This window comes from Euwallacea fornicatus, chromosome 3, assembly GCF_040115645.1.
Source record: "Euwallacea fornicatus isolate EFF26 chromosome 3, ASM4011564v1, whole genome shotgun sequence".
Classification (NCBI taxonomy): domain Eukaryota; kingdom Metazoa; phylum Arthropoda; class Insecta; order Coleoptera; family Curculionidae; genus Euwallacea; species Euwallacea fornicatus.
In genome coordinates this window covers 3,737,728-3,758,294 of record NC_089543.1, presented here as the reverse complement: position 1 = coordinate 3,758,294, position 20,567 = coordinate 3,737,728, and the positions used below count along the sequence as shown (strand labels likewise).

Genomic DNA, 20,567 nt, shown 5'->3' with positions numbered 1-20,567 from the left:
AGTTTTCATGCATACAAGGTGAAGTTGAAACCTACTATCAGTTCCGTCTATCGTACCCTGGGTCTAATAATGTTTACTGCTGACCGGCCCAAGGCAATACGAAGGTGTTCCCATCGCATTTCTAAGGGGCACTTTCAGAAGTACTCTCGCACAAAGAGGCTATTCTAAAAAAACAACTGGTTCGAAATTTATTTTTTTTTGTACCACATTAACCACCTCCAAAACGACGAAATTAAATATTACTACTAATAATACACCGACAATATATACAGTAATATTTGTTTAAGAAAACTCCCCCCTTTCTTTAACATATGTAGATATAGAAGCGAATTATTTCAAAAAAACCAAATAAACCTGAACATGCACATACAACACAACACAAGTTAAATATCCTGTAGATCTTCATTTTAGACCACCGTTTCATAGAGACTTCAAGTGACCCCACAAAAATAATCCAAATTATTCATATCGAGTGGTCTGAGAGGCCGTGCATGGGGTTGCGCTCTTTTTATGAAAGGGTCAGAGTGCATTTGTAAAGAGCACATTATTTTGTAAATTCGGGGTTGCTGCTAATTGAACACCCAACCAAAGCAACAAAGACAAGTATGTACGAAGATATAAAAATAAATTTGTGCACGAAAAAGAATCCTCGTAGCTATTTGATTGAAAATGATTCCCACTTCATGCAACCCCCAAAGAACTTTCAACAACTTTCGAAACTTAAAGTGGATTTTGAAAGTTTAAGGTTGTTCTACGAGTGATTGGAGTAAAGCAAATCATCGCTTTTCTCACGGAGGCATTCGAACACTTGGTGTATAATGGTACCCAATTTAGTAATAACAAAATAATTTTGATTCGATTATTACTAGCTCTATTCGCATTCGAAAACAACATTCGAATGATTATTCGATTATTGAATGTATTGTAGATCAAGGTATTTGATAATTAAAACAGGCCGATCATTCCAGCGTTAATGATAATAGGGGTCGATTTCTTCTAACAACAACATTTATAAACAATTTTGAATAATTTTTTTTCCTAAAACGTGTTTCAAATAAATAGGTCAAATTTAACTACAGAAGGAAAAACCCAAACAATGTTGTCTTCAGTTGCAATTCAGACCTTGCTCTTTCATTACCATAAGAAAAGAATATTTTGGTGGACGTGAGTGATTCCACGTCTATGGCCTTCTAGGCATCTAGGCTTAGATGATGAAACCCTTATTCGTTACTTTACAAAGAAATCGCGCAAGGACTTTAAATAAACGGTGGTTACATAGCAGGAACTTTCCACTAACCAAAAACTGCTCAAGTAAGATCACTTTGACCTACACCAGATACCTGATACAATTACAAATAAAATACTTTTCTCTCAGGTATCCGGTAATTAGTACCATGTTCTTGGCTTTATTCTCTTCGCCTGACGTCAGAAGTACTATTATCAGACGTGTTACAAAAATTGTTTAAACCCAAAACGTGACCGGTTGATGGATATTATCATCAGGTAATGTGGCAATTTTCTATGGGAAACTTTTATTATCACTTAAAAAAAAATGTTTATAATAATCAATTATGCAGAGATTTTTGACTGGAAATAACCCGGCGAGGCAACATGATAATGCACTTCAAATGAACTGACCAATGGATACGAGTGATGGTAATTATTTATAAAATTGGCAATAGGTAGTTCATATTCAATAAATGGTTACATTAAGAATTGGGGAATAAGACTTTTAGACTAAGGTGGCATCGATCCCAGATTACGTGAGGCTATTTAAGTATTCTTATTTGAACGAATGATAGCGCCATTTGCAGGTTTAAACAATCTTCCTTTTAGGCAAAATCCAAGTAATTCGTGAAGATCCAACAAGCGATAGAGGTCTAGATTGTAAGAATGGGTGCCGAGTTTGTTCTTTCAATCATATTCTTTCTTTCTATGGAAATATTTGATAAAATATTACTTCTTTGATTGATATTTAAAATGATTCATTAGCACGTTACGCGGTATATGTACGTCAGTAGAGAATAAAATTATATTGTTGTTCATTTGGATCTGCCCGCGTCACGTCATAATTTAATTATCAACGTTTTGCAAAAAAATAAAAATATATATTTTTTCTTTAAAAGAAGTTTAAAGTTACTATCTCCTTGGAAATTATTTATTCGTCACATTTTCGCATTTTTTATTTGTTCCAAATTTACATTTCACTGAGCTAACTCATTCATAACTCGAAACCAAATATACAATACATATACAATATACATTTACAATAAATAAAAAAATAACACACTAAATAGTTTAAACATTAAATGTTTATCAAAATTTAAAATATCAATAGAGGGCACTGCAAACAATTTTGGGGAAGGGGGAAGGGGTTTCAAAAAAGAAAAGAACACGTATGCGGGTCTCTGCAACGATCTGCAAAATAATATGAATTGGAGGTTTAATCCCTCGAAATTGGTTTTGGATCAAAGTTCTCAAATTGATGATTTACTACCATTAATAGGCACTCTTCGAACATTACTATGAGTGCAATGTCAGACAAATTAAATTGCTAGCGAGCGTCATCACAACATTGGAATATTTTATGCTAAAAATATGAAAATCATCACAAATAGTACTCATGTGGATTTCAGATAGCGAAGCTATTATTTTCGACGAAAAGCCGAGAATCTATCGTTAAAGCTGATAAAGCGTTATTATATTCGATCTCGTTTCGCTGTATCAAATGCCAATTTAATAGCAAGTTGTAATGGAAAAATATTGTTTACTAATTATTTTTTTGCCAGGCGCGGTGGTCGAGATGAGTCTTCCAGAATGGTACATGGCAAGGACATTGAAATAAATATAATTTACTTCTGGGCAACGCTATTGTTTCCTGAAAGCACCAAATTTAACAAGACGTAAAAGAACTCGTAAAAATATGGCCTCATTGAATGGAAAAATTTACATGTTGTCTAATTAAACAGAATCTGGCATTACTCATCGCACCACATTATTTTGCTTCGTAACAAAACCTTTCCTATACGTTTATGGAATCAGAAAAGTTGCATTCACAGCAGATTTCATCTTTTTAGTGACGTAACTCGAATTAAAAATAATGATCCAGTATATGTTTTCAATTATTATCAATAAAACCGTTATAAACAATTTGATTGGGTTCGTATTGTTATTGTCGTTCTAGTGCAAATATGTAATTAACATTATTAACGCATTCTGCAGTAAAACAATTTTTCTAATAATCACATATGTAGGTAGAAGTGTGGTAAAAAATTCTTCAATGTATGTACATACATACATATGTGCTTATATAACCATTTAATATGTATCTCAAATTGATAACCCGACTGCTGGAATGTGCAAACTCATATCTATAGTCGTCACCTTTTTAAGGGTACTGCGAACTAACTATCCTAGACTGATAAAAATTCTAATTTTGGTCTTAATGGTAATTCCAAAAAATGGCAACAAAAACAGTTTTCTTCGTCATATTCTCTTGAAAGCATTAAATTAATTTGCTAAAAATTGCAAAAAAGACTATGTAATTTCCTTCTTATCGTCCAAGTTCGACCGTTCGGTTTTTTAAGAATATACGGCATTATTGAACATCAGTGAAGAAAGACTTTAATTGATGTCGGGTCACGTGGCAATCGTCACGTACCATTGTTCATTTCGGTTATGAGTTAAATTTCAATCGTCATATTGTGCATTCTGCTGAAACCCGAAACATCCAATTGCAAGGAGCCATTCATAGGTATAACTTTGTAAATAACTTTGTCACCATTTATCCGTCCTATAATAAACCATTACTCGGAATAATTAGAGAGGGACCACTGACTATCAATGGTCAAGTGGATTTAACCGACAGACCGACTCTCTGTCTTTGTCTGTGGTACTTTTCCGTAGGGGAATATAGTGCAAAAGGTTGCAGTTTCTATTGAAATACGAACGTGATGATTCACTCAGTTTTTTACCAAAATACTATCTCATTTGTAGCCAAATTAGATATGTGATATACAGGGTGTCTGATTAAACAATAAAACAGCTGACAAAAATTGTCTGTTTATTTATTATGCACTCCATAAACAAACTTCAAAGAAAATTCTAGAACATGTATACGGGGCGTTTTAAAATCACATTGATATATTTCAGAATGTTATAGCTTAAGCCAACCTCAGAAGAAAACTTCATATCAATGTGTAGTTGCAATCGTATCGTTCTATACAGTTTGGCGAAGAGTCAGTAGGCTGGATGAAGAACTGAAAATATGCTGTATATTCCCACACGCTTCGTTTATGAAATATGCTTTATCAAACATTGAGGAGGATGGAGGGTGTCGTGATAGGTGCTGTTCTAAAATAGTCTTACGAATAGCTCGAAAACAAAGACAAGTTCTGAAAAATCTCAAAAAGTAAAAAAGTTTCTAAATGGAGCCATTTATGTAAATTTCGGAATGTGAATAATCAGAGGGCCATATTTAAGAAACGTGAGGTGGAAAAGGGAGGCCTGATCACAGAAAAAATTGACCTCCAGTTGTAAAATTTAGTCGTCTAGGCTCTAGAAATTCATAAAGTTTCAATTTCATATCTCACAAGCTGCAAAAGTTGCGAAATATCATGTTTTCTATTACTCTTGCTGATAACTCAAAAATTGCTTCCAAATACGAACGATCCGAAAAGTTCCTAAATTGAAGAATAAATTGGAATGTCGTAGTATGAATAAGTTGGGAATCGCAAAATAGATGTGTGATAGATATCCACAGCTAAAAATCTATATCTGTACCCCCTGTAGAGTGGTTTACTTAAAAAATTAGGATTTTATGATACTTGAAAGAACTGAAACAGTTGTAAAAGAACGGTTTCTGGTCTGGTGCTGTCCAAGCTACTCAACCTGATGTTTTTTCATTTCCTTTGTTAATATTTCGAAAACAGAAAGAAACTGAAAAAAATTGGAGAAGATTAAAAAGTTTACGAATTCACCAGTTAATTTATACTTAACATAACAAAATATAATCACCCGTGACGGCGTTAATAATACACGTAATTGTCATGTATACACAGACGAACATCCTCATGCAACAATCGAAAGTAATTTTCAACATAAATTTTCAGTAAATGTGTAGTATGGTGTGACTGAGAGTTATTTAATGAGGCTCTTTTATTTTGGAAGATCGTTTTACAGAAAAACACCACTTGAATTTCATTCAAAATTAATTACAGGGACTTCTAGAGCATGTTTGTTTAAACATCTGAATCCAGATGTATCTACTATCAGCATGATGGACCTTCTGCACATTTCGCTTTGCAGGTTAAGAAATATTAGACGAAAGGTTCCCAGGGCGTTGAATTGATCGCGGTAGTACTATTAGTTGGCCTCCAAGATCTCCAGATCTCACACCATTAGACTATTTGTTGTGAGGCCGGTTTAAAAATGAGATGTGAAAAAATAAACACTCGAGATGCACTAATTCAAGTTATTAGAATTGATGAGGCTCATATAAAAGTAAGATATAAAACATTTAAATGCGCAGTGAATGCTCTTCATAGAACAATTAGAAAAAGTCTAGAAGTCAGTGGTGGTATTTTTGAACATTTATTAATACAACAGTATGATAAAAAAATGTTAATTTACTAAATTTCTTATGAAATTTATGATTTTTAAAAATTTAATGTTTTCATTTATTTATGCTATAACTCGTAAACAATATTTGAGTTTTTTACATTTATTTTTTACATACAATACGTTTCTGAAATTTGACAAGATCCTCCCGACTTACTCTGTATATGATCAATGATATGTTTTTTTTGTGGATAAAGGGAAGTTGACTCGAGAAAAAACAAATTGCGTCAATTTTACAACTTGTGCAATCGCGACATGTAATATATAATGCTACAGCATCCTCTATATTTAACGGAACTGACAAGACACGTTAACCTGAAGTTTCAAGCAAATTAGTCATGAAACCTTGTATTGTGCAAAACTGTGTAATGTTTGAACAATTTTAGACACATACAGAGAAATCAGCGAATTTATTGAAAAGAGAGTCATGAAGTGAAACGTTCATTTAACAACAAACAAGGAGGTGTGTCGTTGACGTCACAGACGCCTTCTATTGGCAGGAAAGCGTTATTCTTTATTTACGATTTTAAATTGTACAATTTAATATTTAAAAAACAAAATTAATCAAACTTGGGGGTCAAGGAAGCAAATTGTTTGGTTGGTGACGCGCTTCGATCATTGGATGGGTGGCTCCAACAACAATCTCACATGACGTGGATTTTCAATAAACGCTCGTTACAATTAAGTAGATTGTTGTCTTGATTATAAAGAAAACTACAGCCACGGCTCGAAGACAAGGCCGTGTTACGTCTAGGGGGCCTGCCAAATGCAGCTTTCTGGTTGGCCGACACACCTCCTGCAACGCAACAGGACAGCATTCCTGCTTGCCTTGTGACGTGGGTTTATTGCATCAGATACCAACGAAAAGCATGCGTTGCGAGTTGAAAATTTTCAATATAAATTATTGATTGGGTTTATTGATATTAAATAAATCAATCACTTTTTTTGTTGTAGTAATCGATGCCATAACAACATACATTAAGCGTATAGATAACATACTGATCATAAGTTTTATGATTTCTGCCTTTTTTGGATGCCGCAAAAAAGTGTGTTTATGGTTCATAAATCGCAAAAAACGCTTCAGAATTTGAGTCTCTTTTTAGGCTTCTTAAACAGGATTTCCTCCTACAGGGTTTAATTTCGTAAAATTTCAAATAGAATTTCTCATAATGAACCAAAAATTTGAAACGCGCGGAATCGTCCGCAGGTCATTTCACGCTTACACGCACGCACTAACATATTCAGTGCGTATCACAAAATGACCATCTTTTTAAACGAACTATAAATACACAGAACTCTTTTAGGAGTATTGAAAATGATTCAAATCTACTTTATAAATGCTAAAACAAAAATTAAAAAATTTAAATACAGTTGAACTCGGTTATAACAACTCGAGGAAACCTGAGATTTTGTTCGATATAGCTGGGCACTCGTTATATCCGATTCTATTCAATATATAGCATATTCGCCTCGAATGACTAGCTGCGTTTAGTTGAAAAGTGGTTGATTAGAGGATGTGAACTACACTTAGGCATATGCACATCAGTTTTAAACAAGGCTAAATGGGCATTGACGGGTTTGTAAGTTACTAGTCTCAACACCCAATAATAATAAAATGTAACTAATACAGTCCAAAATCGTATAAAATCGACTGTGATTTCAAACATAGGGATACCTTGGTGTCGATATTGTCACGAAAAAAAAAATTCTAAATCTAGCCTAATAAATTCTTCAGGATGGTACTTTTAATAGATTTTAGTTCGTTACATCCGAACAAGAATAACATGCAATTGAACAGTTTATTAAAGACGACCATTTGTTATAACCTAGGGTCGCTATAACCGAGTTTGAGTGTACATGGTAATGAGCAAAACCTTCTTGTATTAATTGAAAACATTGTCTTAGTGCGAGAGAACGGTCCTTGAAAACTGGAGATACCTCATTTAGCAAAAGGATCCTTCCCAGCTTTTTTATGGTTCCTCAATCAGTTTTGGTAAAAATTCAATTTATACCAGACATTTAGCTGAAGATTCATGTTAAAAGTAATGTTCCTTCATTAAATATGAATTTTCTGTGCTTTAAGAATAACAATAGTTTCACCTCCCTCGCAACATTGACCGAAAATGCAACATTAGGTTTAGTTATCACCATCTTCAGTTTTGTAACCTCTTGTGATCTCTGTGATCATCCACTCTCCTAAAGTAATTTGGTTTGTTTCTTTAAGTACAACTTGCTTTGTTTATTACATTACTGAGGAATATTGATTCCAACATACCACATAGGAAAAAGTAAATGCTTCAGTTTGGCTTCATACCTTTAAGGCGTAAATAAAGTAATATTGGCGATTTTCTAACTAAACTCAAATCGAACCAAATATTTTGAGGTTATAATGTGACGAACAAAAGAGAAACCTGGGAAAGGGATGGCAATATTATCATCCAGTCTCTCTCTGTATATTACACATATATCATCCTTGTCTGGCATTCGTCTGAGCGATTTGGAGCTCTGTCTTACTTATGATGATACGTTAGCCTACTTTCTTCAGAGCTATCGCTTTGTTAAACAGGTCATCCCCTTTAACGCGCGCTAAACACTTCGCAGTGGAATGTCTGGAATGTTAATGTGACATAATATTTGGAGGCGCCATATGTTTCCTGGTAATATTCGTTCACATTGAACTGACCGTGACTATAGATTGTGGAAGGCACGCGGATATATCAGTATTAAGAAACCCTTTCAGCCTAATTTGTCTTTTAATCTTTTTTTAACTGTTTAACTTAAAATAAATATAAATCTAAAACAAATAAAAAATAAAAACTGTTGAAAATACCCACCTACCAAGATGCAGGCCTTCACTCTGCTGCATAGACCAACAAACTTTCGACTATTTCTAGAGTATTTCGATAGATGATTTTAAGAAATTTGATTAAATGTCACGAATTGCTTCAGATAGTTGATAACTGAGCCGGATAGTTATGTTTTCCTTATTTCCATTACATGCTTAATTTGCTTCAAAAGATATTTTTGCGAATTCTAAAAAAATAGTAAAAAACATGGTGAAAATAGAGTCAAAGAAGGGTATAAAGAAAATAAAGAGACCAGAGATTTTGTCGGCTATAGCCGAACGTTCGTTATATCCGATGCTAGGCGATATGTAGTAACAGTTAAGATTTATACATCAGTTACAAAAAGGGGGAAAAATAACCCTTCTGTTTTATTTGTACCAATGTAATATCGATATATACGTACAAATACACTATTTATTTTGCACTTGATTTTTTATAAGCGAATCACCTTCAATATAGCCATATAATTTAACGAAAATCTGTTGTCAGTAAATTGTTATCCATATCGATATACTCTTCTAAATCAACATTATTATGCTTCTTAATCCATTTATGATAATGGAACGTCTTCCGCATCTTGATCGACAAGTTCCTCTTGCTACCCCAAATCCAAAATCGTGTTCGCTATAATCGAGTTTGATTATATTTATTTCCCTAACGCATCGGTGAGGCATTATTGAATTTTGTCATAATCTTGAAGATATTGTTTTAAATCATTTTTTTGTATATTATTATTTTTGTAACTTTGAAACTCCGATTAGACCTAAGTATGATGTCCTTATGCATTCCATTAAGGATTAATACTGAATGTTATATGAAACTCAAAATGTTGAGAACATTGATTTCGCAATGTTCAACAATTGCTAGCCTTGAAAATAAAAACTTGACCATTTTTAACCCCAACTTTAGCTAATTACAACCGGAATAGTATCCATAAAAATGTTTTTATTCGATATTTCTTCTCTTCATGGTTGGACTGTCAGTTTTTTTGTTGCAACAAAAAACAGGAAGTGATTTGAAATACCGTTTTTGCTGTTAATTGCTTAGTAGGAGGAATGGGAGGCTAATCTTGAGCCAAGTGGGTTTTGAAATAAACATTCGATAATAATTGACTTATAAGCAAACACTACATTATTTTTAACTTGTCGGGTGTTCCAGGCAAAATAAGTCAATAAGAGAATTGGTTCGGGTACAGTATTAGGTTTAATTATTAGAGACTCAAATGAAGGCTAATTTAATGAACCATTAAAGGTTTACCTTTTGGAATGTATTAAAAACCGAAATACACATTTATTTTATAATTAAAATCAGCGGGAAACTATCTATTTTCAAAACTGTTGCAAGATTCTTGCACCCCGAACAGCAAAATTCAAGTAGTGAGACATGAATTTTAGTTGCTTGCATGCTCCTAATCATGGGAACCGTAGTAGTAAATTTATTCTAAGTAAATTGGCCTAAGAACCTTGTTCAGGTACCAGGTCGATGTATAGGCATAGATCTAAATCAGGAATGAGCAATCAGCAGTTCAAGTTTCAAGTAGTTAAGGAATTTCCTTCTCCTGCCTTATTTTGTCACTATATCTCAGATTTCTAATCTAGGAAGGAAAGGTCCAAACAAACCACACGTTTTATAGAAAAGAGCAGATAAGCTGAATTGCTGCTTAGTAATAACTTTCATATAATTATCTTCAATCAGCTTCTACTGAATACGTAGCTAATTTTCCTTTACATATTATATCGATGGCAATTCGAGTTAGAGAGTATACGTCTCTTTAGTTCTGATTGTTTAAATTGCCTCTATTGGTACATAAAAAAAACAATTTCACTGAGTGACTTAATCAATGATCGCTGAAAAATAAATTGCAGTTTAACAATTGGTTGCCAGTATAAACAATTCTGCTGGCAAAACAGGAAGATCTCAGCAAATTAGTTCCAATCGCAAGTTAATTAAAAGGGAAATTATTGACAATGTAAAATGGTTGCAACCGACATTCAAGGTAAGATATGGTCCGTGGTCCTCTAGAACTTGTAATGTGTCTTAGACGTAATTTTATTTTAAAAAAATACAATTTATGACATTAACAACTTTGAAGTTTCAGTATTTTCAGAACTGAAAAAGCGAAAATTTATTACCTATTTTCGACCTTGAAGTGGTGTTTACCTAGAATGATATCATTTTGAGCCAGATTTACTTAAAACCTGGTATTTTTCCGTAATTAAAATGCAAATAATTTTGACTACCTACTACGTATATGAAACAAAACGAATTATCATAACTAGTGTTAACCGATAGCATGTAAAGTGGCAAATTTTCATCATTTTAAAAAATTCATATTCGCATCCTTGCTAAAAAGGTTTTTTTTTGAATCGGGAGGTTGATTTTCAAACTTTTTCAAATTATTTCAAAAAGTTCTTTAAATCACTGCAAAACAACTCTGGCTTTACTTACAAAGCTTGCAAGTCTCAAAGAGTGATGTTTTCATGTCCTCCTAAAAAATCAAATATGACCAATGAAGGTAATAATAACGAAAACGAATGCTAACATACGCGTGCGTTAGGGATTCCTCACAGACACGTGCATTATAAAAAAAAGCAAATGAGTGATAGACACAGCGTAATGAGCTACTCTAGTTAACAAAATTATTATATAGAAATGTGTTATTGTATTGAACAATTAGACAAAACTGGTTCTTAATCAAAAATTAAAGTACATGCTACGTGTTATAAAAATAGCAAAAAAATGTTAATTTTGACATAACAATATTGAACAAATTATCACGAAAAGGCTAAAGCATCGCCTGGTGGCACAAATTATTTACATAACTCGAACATGTTCATGTGATAATCCCTCACGCTTACGGCTCGTGCGTTAAGAGTTACTCTCTTCCTTTGGTATATAAATAACTTGTAAATATAAATTAAGTGATTACTGTGAATCGCCCTATACTTAATTTTTGCATCAGCACTTTCATGATGGTTGGCTAAGAGATGTTTTTTTAATTAAAATTATATTAAAAGTCGTCGTTCAATTTTAGTATGTACGATAAACCAAACACGAAAATACAGGAGACTCGGATTAAATATTATCACCGCATCTGGAGGGGTAGGGCTTAGGCAACAATTTCAGCTAGTATCGATTAACAGTGTGACTTGTCCAGCAACTAAAAGTTCGTAGTGTCGATCTCTAAGAAAAACCTTTTTTTTTTTAATTTTACAATTGCATTTGTATTATCGGTCATGGAAGAAGTAGACTATAGTGTTTAAGTAGATTCTCCATATCGTACTCAGACGATTGACCTTCTCCCTGAATATTTTTTTTGCGCTAAAAAAATTATTATCTAAATAAGCTCATAAAAACAGGCATTTATATTTAGATTTTTATTTTTATTAAATGCACTTCTTTTTTTTTTTATTTCTTTTCCAGCCTACTCTTCTGCTCCACCACTTGGTACCCACTGCTCAAGTCTTCGTCAATTTTTATTGACCATAAAAACGTGTTATTTCTCACCTAACCTTGATATTTCTATGACCTTTTTGATAACATAAACAAAAATGGCTCATTTGGATTAATAAGCATAAAGCGATCAACCTTTAGAAATAAAATTAATTTAAATAACAACCGTCACTGAACTTCGTAAATTCTTACAACAAAGAATACGTCATTTACAAAACGCATATATTATTCTAAGTATTTAATTATTATAACGCATATGTGAACGTTTCCTAAAGTTAATAAATGTTAATTTTTTAACAAAGTTTAGAAAGACAATCTAAGGAATTTACTATTACACAACCACACCTCTCCTCTTCTATATATTGACTGCCATTTTTCTCCTTTCCCCTTTTCGTTTTAGTGTTGGAGCGGTACCCCAGTCCAAGAAGAGATTCCCCGACACCTAACCATTTAGTAGCAGTGGTAATACCCTCATTTGACAGTGCTTCAACCCTAGATGGCTCTGTCACTTTGGCCATCATTGTCTCCTTACGAACTCTAATATCATTATACAAAAAACTGATGAATTACTAAATCTCCGACACATTCTTGAGGTAATATAATTTTTTTAAACTTACTACTACTATACCTAAAAACTACTATACCTAGTTAATGAATTTTATTTTCAATAATTGTAAACTATTGTTTTTACTAAGCTGAGGATATGTATAGCAATAGTGACTTCGGACCTCGGGTATACATAAGATTTTTATGAGGAAATTAATTCTTTACGTAGCTACAACTACGTTTGCTGGATGATTAGCATAAGAATAAACTTTTAACGCAATAACTGTGAAATTGTGCAGTATTTACTAAAGTAATATTTGTGAAACTCCTAGACTACAGACTTACGTAGTTATTGCTACATCACCATTCAAATTAAGTTAGGAAAACAATCTTATTATCTTTCTAACTTAATTCATTTTATTGAGTATTAGGTGGTAACACCGAATCCTCGGAAATATATTCCTTTAGTCATTGAAACAAAATCGGAGGAGATATTAAATCCTAGAAAATATTTGTTTTCTTAATTATCCTTATCAATCTCAAAAATACTTTCATGGTGTCGTAACAAACATATCTCCAATGTTAATTTACAAACTTATGTAAAAAAAAAACCATGATTGACAGATTAGTGTAGTCGCTAATACCCTCGTGACCATTGATCTTTGGACCAGATTCCATAAATGTGTATTTCCAAATTTATAATAATAGTAGTAGTATCAAATTTTCCCAATGATTCAATTGTTTGATTATCTCTGAGATTTCAAAACAAACATCAACCTAATCCCTAATGACTCATTCAACCAATTCTTGTAACTTTTTTCTCCATGGTGCAATACTATTAAAATCCTATTGGCTGCAAATGAAGGCGTGTTGTGCGACATACCACGTAGGTGCTATATAGTCAATAACAATGTAATTTCCGGTTACTAACGTGATCATTTGTATATCAACGTTTATTGTTTACATTTTGGAATCTACTACGTCAACCAGACTTTGACCAGCAAGGCACAGATCCTAAACAATCTAATGTTACTAGTGCAACATTTTTTGTCACTAATAGGTGGGACTGCAAAATTGATGTTGCAGGAAGTGTACGCCTAAGGAGTCTATTAATTTTTCTAACCTTAGAACGTTTAGTGATAATTTTGCAATAAGTGGACTATAATGATTTAAAAGGTCAAAGAACTACAAGTAGGTTGTTTTCAAATTTTAGAAGGTCACGCGATAATTGAATTTTTTAAAGCTGGGACGCACGCACACATAAATTAAAATACCTATACCTATATAAAAATTCTAGACTTCAATATGTATATATCAGAGTTGAGAATAATTTTTGAAAATCAAAGAAACCATCAGAGGATATTACATTCATATATTGTGACACGTTCCACATTACAGTGGACACAGAATCTTAGGCCAGGGCGTTACGGGTTTCGTCCTGGTTGGCTCTCATCAGACGATTGTAAGCAAATGGCTTCGTGTAAAGCGTTGCTGAGAGAAAGGAAAATAGCAACGCCCACTAGGAGAGCTAAAACCCTTGCCCAAGAAGTAATGCGGAATGCAGTATAGTTCCAGAGTGGTAAAGGTATTAGCCCTCGAAGAAGTTTACATTTTTCTCCTCTTCTATACGACTATTTTAAACATTTTTACACCGATATTAAGATACTCACTAACAAGAATTGATTTTTCCTTTTTATTGAGAAACTTTGGAATTCTCAATGTTCGTGCCCAACTTGGGTGAGAATCCTTCGTGATCATTTGAAGATTCTCTAGTTGCAATCTTAGTTACTTTAGTGCTGTCGAAAGTTCCAGGTCAGGTTGTTTCATGTTAATGTAAAATAATATAAATAGTTCTAAATTTATATTTAAATAATTCACCAGTATTGTTGAGTGTTTTATATTTCAACAATCGCCTACTAATTGTGACCTAATTTCATGTGTTATTTAATTTTTTTACCCTCTCTAATTCAAAATACAAGAAATGCGTAAGCAGGTATTAATTGTGAAAAAAGAAATAAATCAATTTAGTCTTCTCCATCAAAGCTAAAAAAAATTAAAATGTTGCTTCTTTCTTGTGTATATAGGCACTTAGATACATTGAACTTGGTTATTGATATACAACAAATAATGATATAGAATAAAAATAAATCGGTCAGAGAAATACCCGTTTAGTTAATTAGCTGATAATTAGCTGATAATGGATTAAGATGCCAAGGGTTGTTCAAGAACGAGGCGTGGGGCAAACGGGGCTCCGTTGATTAATCATTCATTGTGACTATTATTATTCAGATCAGTAATTCAATTTATTATTTTATAGTATTCTACTGTGTAGTATACCGAGTGGCAATCTCTACACGACGTGTTAGGCCACCGCAATGCTACCGTGTATCTGACTACTCACCCACTAATTTCTTTGCATTATTTATGTGTATTCACTGGGTCTAATTTTTTTTTTCAATTTCAAAATTCTGTCTAGTTGGTCTTCTTCTTTTGAATCAGCTTATCTTATCAGTAGTCAGTTTGTTTTCATAAAATATATGTACATTTAGGAAAACCGGGCTATTTTTATATTTTAACCAAGGACATTTGGGTTAATTCTATTCATTTGGCTACAATAAATACAAGAGTACATCAATATAATTTTAAAATATACTTATATACATTATTTCCTACCCACTTAACTAAAAAAATATTTAAATTGAAATCATATCATCACATGATTCTTACTTTTTTGTAATAAAACACGGTTTATTCTTTTGTGTGAGTGGTATAATAGTATATTATATTATGGTTATCAATGGAAGAATTGCCGTTGTACTTTATAGTATCTACTGGTCTCAGACAAAACGGCCAACTGAAATTTTGTACTTTCTTTTAGGATAAAATATAATCAGTTTAGATTTAAAATTTTAGATGTTAGTTTGCTGGTATGGTTGCTGATTATCTAAGAATTTGATCGATCCCAAAATAAAACATGTACCTTTCAGGGATCATGTCGTGGAAACATTGCTAAGTCCCTATTCTTGCATTTGCAACATTCGTTTTATTAACATTTTAACTCGAAGGACTCAAATTAGATTAGAGAAGGTAGGTAGGTAGAGGTAGTTCTCAGTTACCTTCCTATATTTTTTCTAACAATGCAGCGAAATATTGAACAGATTGAACAACATTTCCCATAACTAATGTTTTCATCAAATTTTAGTACCATATAAAATCGCTTACGAGAACAAATCATCGCATAATCTCATGATAAATCACATCAATTAAATACCCTCAATAAATTGGAAGTTAATACGGGGTTTATGGTGTAAAATAAAAGTTATGTTATTTATTATTTATGGCATGCACGTCTAGACAATTACAGTAAAATAAGTAAAAATCGAATACATATTCTTTGAGTTTCTTGAATACGAATCCTGTACAGGGTGTACTATTGAAAACTTTGCACCCCCTTTCATTTTAAACTTCGATCAAAATATTAGAAATTGCCTTGATATGTCGATTTTGTATTCGATGGAGGCACATTTTAACGTTAAACAGAGATTCACCAAATCAACCCCCGACTCACTGGAACTATAGTGCTCCCACTAACACTATAAATCGAGTAAAATCTTATTCGAAAGGGTTTTTAATTCTGAGTGTCAGCATGTTATTTTTTTTAATTTTAGGTCGCCTGTTAAATAATAAATCAACATAATCCATACATTTTAAAGTAGTTACGAGTTGGGTAAGTTATAATTAGTTTGGGGGTAGCTGTGTGCAAACTTTTTCACTTTTAATTTATCAATTTCGCATCCACGATCGCTTATTTTTTCAGATTTATTTAACAGTAATTCGATTTGAATGAAAAATGCCAAAAATACTAATTATTTCTAATGTATGTTCGTCATATTTAAATGTATATAACTTTTACTAAATTGCCGACAAACCAGTCCTAACAAGTTTATTTTAAGAGCCATAAAGATTTTTAATACATTAAGAGAATTGAATGATTTTTTTAGAACAATAAGACTTCTTAATCTAATAAAACTAGCGGACATTGCAAATTAGTAATTTTGCAATATAGTCATAAAATGCTAAGTTTTTTTTTAATGAAACCCCCTATATATTAATATTGTTTTAGATGTGTTTTTTCAAGCTGATTTGAAATGTATAAGGTTGTGTAGCCTTATTCCTAATGGATTTCTTGCTATGTAATAATATTTAACCCATGAGAAAAATATATCCAACTACCTTTAATCCAAAGTCACAATCAAAATCGATGTCAATAATAACACGGGAAATGAATTACAGAGAGGAACCCACCTAGCACCAGCTGATAGAGCTCATGCAGGCCATCAATTTGACTTGGATTGCGAAGGCAAGCCTAACTAGTTCCTGAGATATCGACGTTCGAAATTTGAAAAGTGGTTACTTACCTCTTGAGGCATCTCACGGCGCTTTGGAAACTTTGATGAAAATTACGATTGTTTTGAGGTGATGCAAATGAATTAGACTAATAATTGAGAACGAAACTCAAATAACACTTTTCTTTTAGATTTTAAATTGTTTGAAAACCGATTACAAGATAATAATTCGTTGATAGCAATCATAGTTCATATTCAACCTTTTGTTTGCCAAAACACGCAATAACCAATCAGACGGTTGTAGTTACATATTCATTGTTTATGATAAATTTTCACACGGAAATAGATAAAAACGCCTAATACAATTCATATGCATTTCGGCCTTGGAGTTTGTATTGTCTGAACGTTCAACCATCTACATTTTACATTAATTTAAGATACATTTATGTATTGTTCTCAAGAGGCCCTAATTGGAATTTATAATTATTAATTAAACACAAAAACGAACAGAACATTACATTGATAAATTGCTTACCTATCGTGTTTCATACGAGAATATCACAAATACATCAATTTCCTATTTTTGTCACAAAACCCATAACGAGATACGCAAAAAGAAAATCTCCTGTCAATTTGTGTTCCCTCGATGTAGCTCATAAGGAGTGGGAATAACATAAAATTTAAATATAATAAATTGGAGATTTGTGACGCCATCGTTAGGGAAACTAGCTCACAATTGTCTATGGAAAAATGGATAATGTGTTTTTCATTGAGACCAGTTAGAAAATTACAGCAAAACCACAAAATGTTTTTCGGATTGAATTGTTTGGATACAACATATAGGATAAGCGTATCTTCTTTTCAATCACATATGGTATAAAATGTCTAATTTCAGCAAATATACTAAGTACTCTAAAAGGGAAGCGACTCCAGAGTTGATTGTACGCTTTGGAGCTACCCCAAAATAGGGACATACTTCCAACAATTCCTAAGGATCTCCAAAGTTGAAAGATAAAAGTGCATTATGAGGTAAAACTCAATCTAGTTTATAGTTTTAAAGTTTTTATGCAAAATTTATCGTGTCGCTTTGGTGAGACAAGACCTTTAATTATAAAGAAGTACACTGTAGGTTGTACATTATAAACTTAGTTACGTAACTGTCATTTTTTTTTCCAGCTAACACATAAAAGCGCCCAGTGGAATCGCTGGAACGCCATGACATTGATCTATTTGTAGACTCTCATGAAAAAGTAAGTGTGATGTATTTTTGTGTAATAACAATGCGATTTTCTGAGCACTAAACTTTTGTTTATAAATATCCAAACTTTTCCTACTTAAGTCACGAATTTGTCACAAATATTGTTTATTATGGCTACAATTTTCAGTTTAATCGCAGAACTCAAAATAAAGTTAAAGTATAGCACATATCTAGACATATATAAATTGATCTATTTAACTACTCTTAGTTTCTTTGTTGTTTTAAAGTGCATGTACACACTATAACCACAGCACACCTGTAAGGCATTCGCGTAGAACATATGTATGTACCTACAGTAACTATTTAAATGGGTAAATATCTTAGAGCACCCCGTAAATAGAAATTTCTTTATTAAACCTATTTAAAAAATTATACGATTTATGTGAACAACACTTAAAAAACGTCAGTAAATCGGCATTTCTGCAACGTCAACTTACGTAAATTAAAATTTGCAATTCATTATTAAGGTCGTTTAACTGGGTTCATCGATGTGGAAGGTTTGTGATTGGCTGCAAGTAAAGGCGTGTAAACTGCATTATGTAAAATTAGAGTTAAATAGGTACCTAGGAATACCAATCCCAAGGTCAAGGCTTTTTGTGGTACATACCAAAAAATTTCTACCAATACTAGGATAGAAATGAGTACGAGACCATAAACAATTTCAATAAAAATAACATCTAGCTGTATTTAAGTAGAAATGCAGTTTTTACACACACACCTATATGCTTTTACTCTCGTAGAAAACCACCTACTTTATAATTATAGACAATGAAGTGCAAATTTATTAAAATCTTGTCTGGGATATTATTCTACTGGACCTAATTCGATATGCTTCGCTTTATTTTTATTTAAATTGGCAATTAAAAATATCTTTTTTCGCATAACGTTATATGAGGAAAAGTTGCATAATGCAAACCTTGTATTTACTCCTTCTGCCTTGCATGGTATAAGAAATTCACTAATAGATAAAACTAATTCAGTTAATTAAAGCAAGAAAATCAAATTACGGCACTGACTATAATTTTCGGTAAATTACAGTATTTGCCTGCCATCTAGGGAGAAAGCAAAGGATTAGCTGAAATGTGTTCATTGTCCTTAGAAGATTCCTATTTCTTATTCGTCTCGGAAAGATGCGCATACATAGTGATAATTTAACCTAACTTTTATCCCTTTAATATGTCTTTCAAATGCCAATTATTGTGCCGCTTTTCTTACTAAAAATTTTGATTTGAACGATAAAAATTGGTTTGGTTCGTAGGCGGTAGAACCATGTCCGAGAATTCAGATACCAAAGTGGATACAGATCTTAGTAAATACCTCAAAGATCGAATAGAAAAGAATCGTCAAAGGGCACTTACCTTAAGAAATGCAAAACTTGTCCATCATCCTTACGCAAAAGGGTAAATACTATCGTGCCCTCCCCCCCAGTTAATTTGTAATTTTCCTTATTGCTTGAAGTGTAAATATTCTAGTTAAGTTTTCAATAATTGAGCTAAAATTGTGATGTTCAACAATGATTTATGGGTTCCTTTCTATCCTTTACTCCTTTCCTGACTGAAGTTAAGTTTTCATAAAATATCTATATGCAACATTATTTTATAGAGAAATAGTCTCAATAGACAAAACTACAATCAAAATAGGGGCTACTAGGTATAAAGATACTGGAGGTGGATTTTTGCTGGAAGAAAATCCAGAGCAATCTGAACAAGATGTAATAAATAAAATGTATTTAAAAAAAGGCTTTAAGTCTGAATATTGGATTCCAGGAGCTTTCTATTGTTCCACCTGAAGCTCCACCAATTGTAGAACCTGATCGTCCAGAATGCCGAGATTGCCATAAACTTTTTGCAACTTCCTGGCTGTTTGATAATTTCGGTTGTAAATGTTGTGATGAGTGCAAGTAAGCTGTTCAATCTCAAAATATTACATTCCTAACATTAATTATGCGTAGAGAATCTGAAACATACAAATTAATTACAAAAACTGAAGCCAAGACCAAATATCTCCTTCAAGACTGCGATTTGGAAAAAAGGGAACCTCCACTGAAGTTCATAAAAAGAAAAAATCCACATAATACTCACTGGGGCGACATGAAACTGTATTTAGAACTACAAGTGGAAAGTAGAGCTGTGGAAGTGTGGGGAAGCACTGAGGAGCTAGAAGAAGAGAAGGATAGAAGAGAGGAGAAAAAGGTTATTGCAAAAAACAAGAAATACAATAAAAAGTTGAAAGAGTTGAGAATGAGCATTAGAAGCTCAATGTATGATAGAACTAGTGCAGGTTCTCATGTACACGAATTTGGAGTTGAAATTTACAATGAGGAGGATGACACTTATACTCGAAATTGTACTACTTGCCCTTATGTGGAAACTTTTGAGAAAATGTAATTAAGACGTTTGTACTGTTATCATTTAGAAAAAATATTACCTCGAATAAGTTAGAGTTTTAAATGGATAATTTTGATGATTACTTATTAAATAGTTATTTCTTACTATGTGG

General features: G+C 32.7%; 1 protein-coding gene and 2 long non-coding RNA genes across 5 annotated transcripts in view; 2 read left to right on the top strand and 1 right to left on the bottom strand.

The window, feature by feature from the left end:
* Xpac (DNA repair protein complementing XP-A cells homolog Xpac) overlaps positions 1 to 20,559 on the top strand; it is a 28,930-nt gene extending 8,371 nt beyond the window's left edge. The window contains exons 1-7 of one of the 3 annotated variants that reach the window (XM_066302041.1): positions 12,370 to 12,511; positions 16,758 to 16,940; positions 17,706 to 17,839; positions 17,987 to 18,060; positions 19,671 to 19,779; positions 19,835 to 19,968; positions 20,020 to 20,559. In XM_066302041.1, coding sequence (XP_066158138.1) covers positions 18,053 to 18,060; positions 19,671 to 19,779; positions 19,835 to 19,968; positions 20,020 to 20,455 — 687 coding nt within the window. In that variant the 5' untranslated portion in view covers positions 12,370 to 12,511; positions 16,758 to 16,940; positions 17,706 to 17,839; positions 17,987 to 18,052 and the 3' untranslated portion in view covers positions 20,456 to 20,559. Of the gene's footprint in view, positions 1 to 12,369; positions 12,512 to 16,757; positions 16,941 to 17,705; positions 17,840 to 17,986; positions 18,061 to 19,221; positions 19,469 to 19,670; positions 19,780 to 19,834; positions 19,969 to 20,019 lie in introns of those variants that run through there. The other 2 variants (XM_066302043.1, XM_066302040.1) reach the window with 2 other exon arrangements.
* On the top strand, positions 1,105 to 1,975 carry LOC136350505 (uncharacterized). Its single transcript, XR_010734165.1, has 4 exons — positions 1,105 to 1,311; positions 1,376 to 1,503; positions 1,578 to 1,656; positions 1,837 to 1,975. It is a non-coding gene; the product is annotated as an uncharacterized lncRNA (long non-coding RNA).
* Positions 12,124 to 17,105, bottom strand: LOC136350404 (uncharacterized). The gene is made up of 2 exons (XR_010734151.1): positions 16,883 to 17,105; positions 12,124 to 12,455 (listed from the first exon to the last, which is right to left on the bottom strand). It is a non-coding gene; the product is annotated as an uncharacterized lncRNA (long non-coding RNA).
* Positions 20,560 to 20,567: the final 8 nt, after the last annotated feature.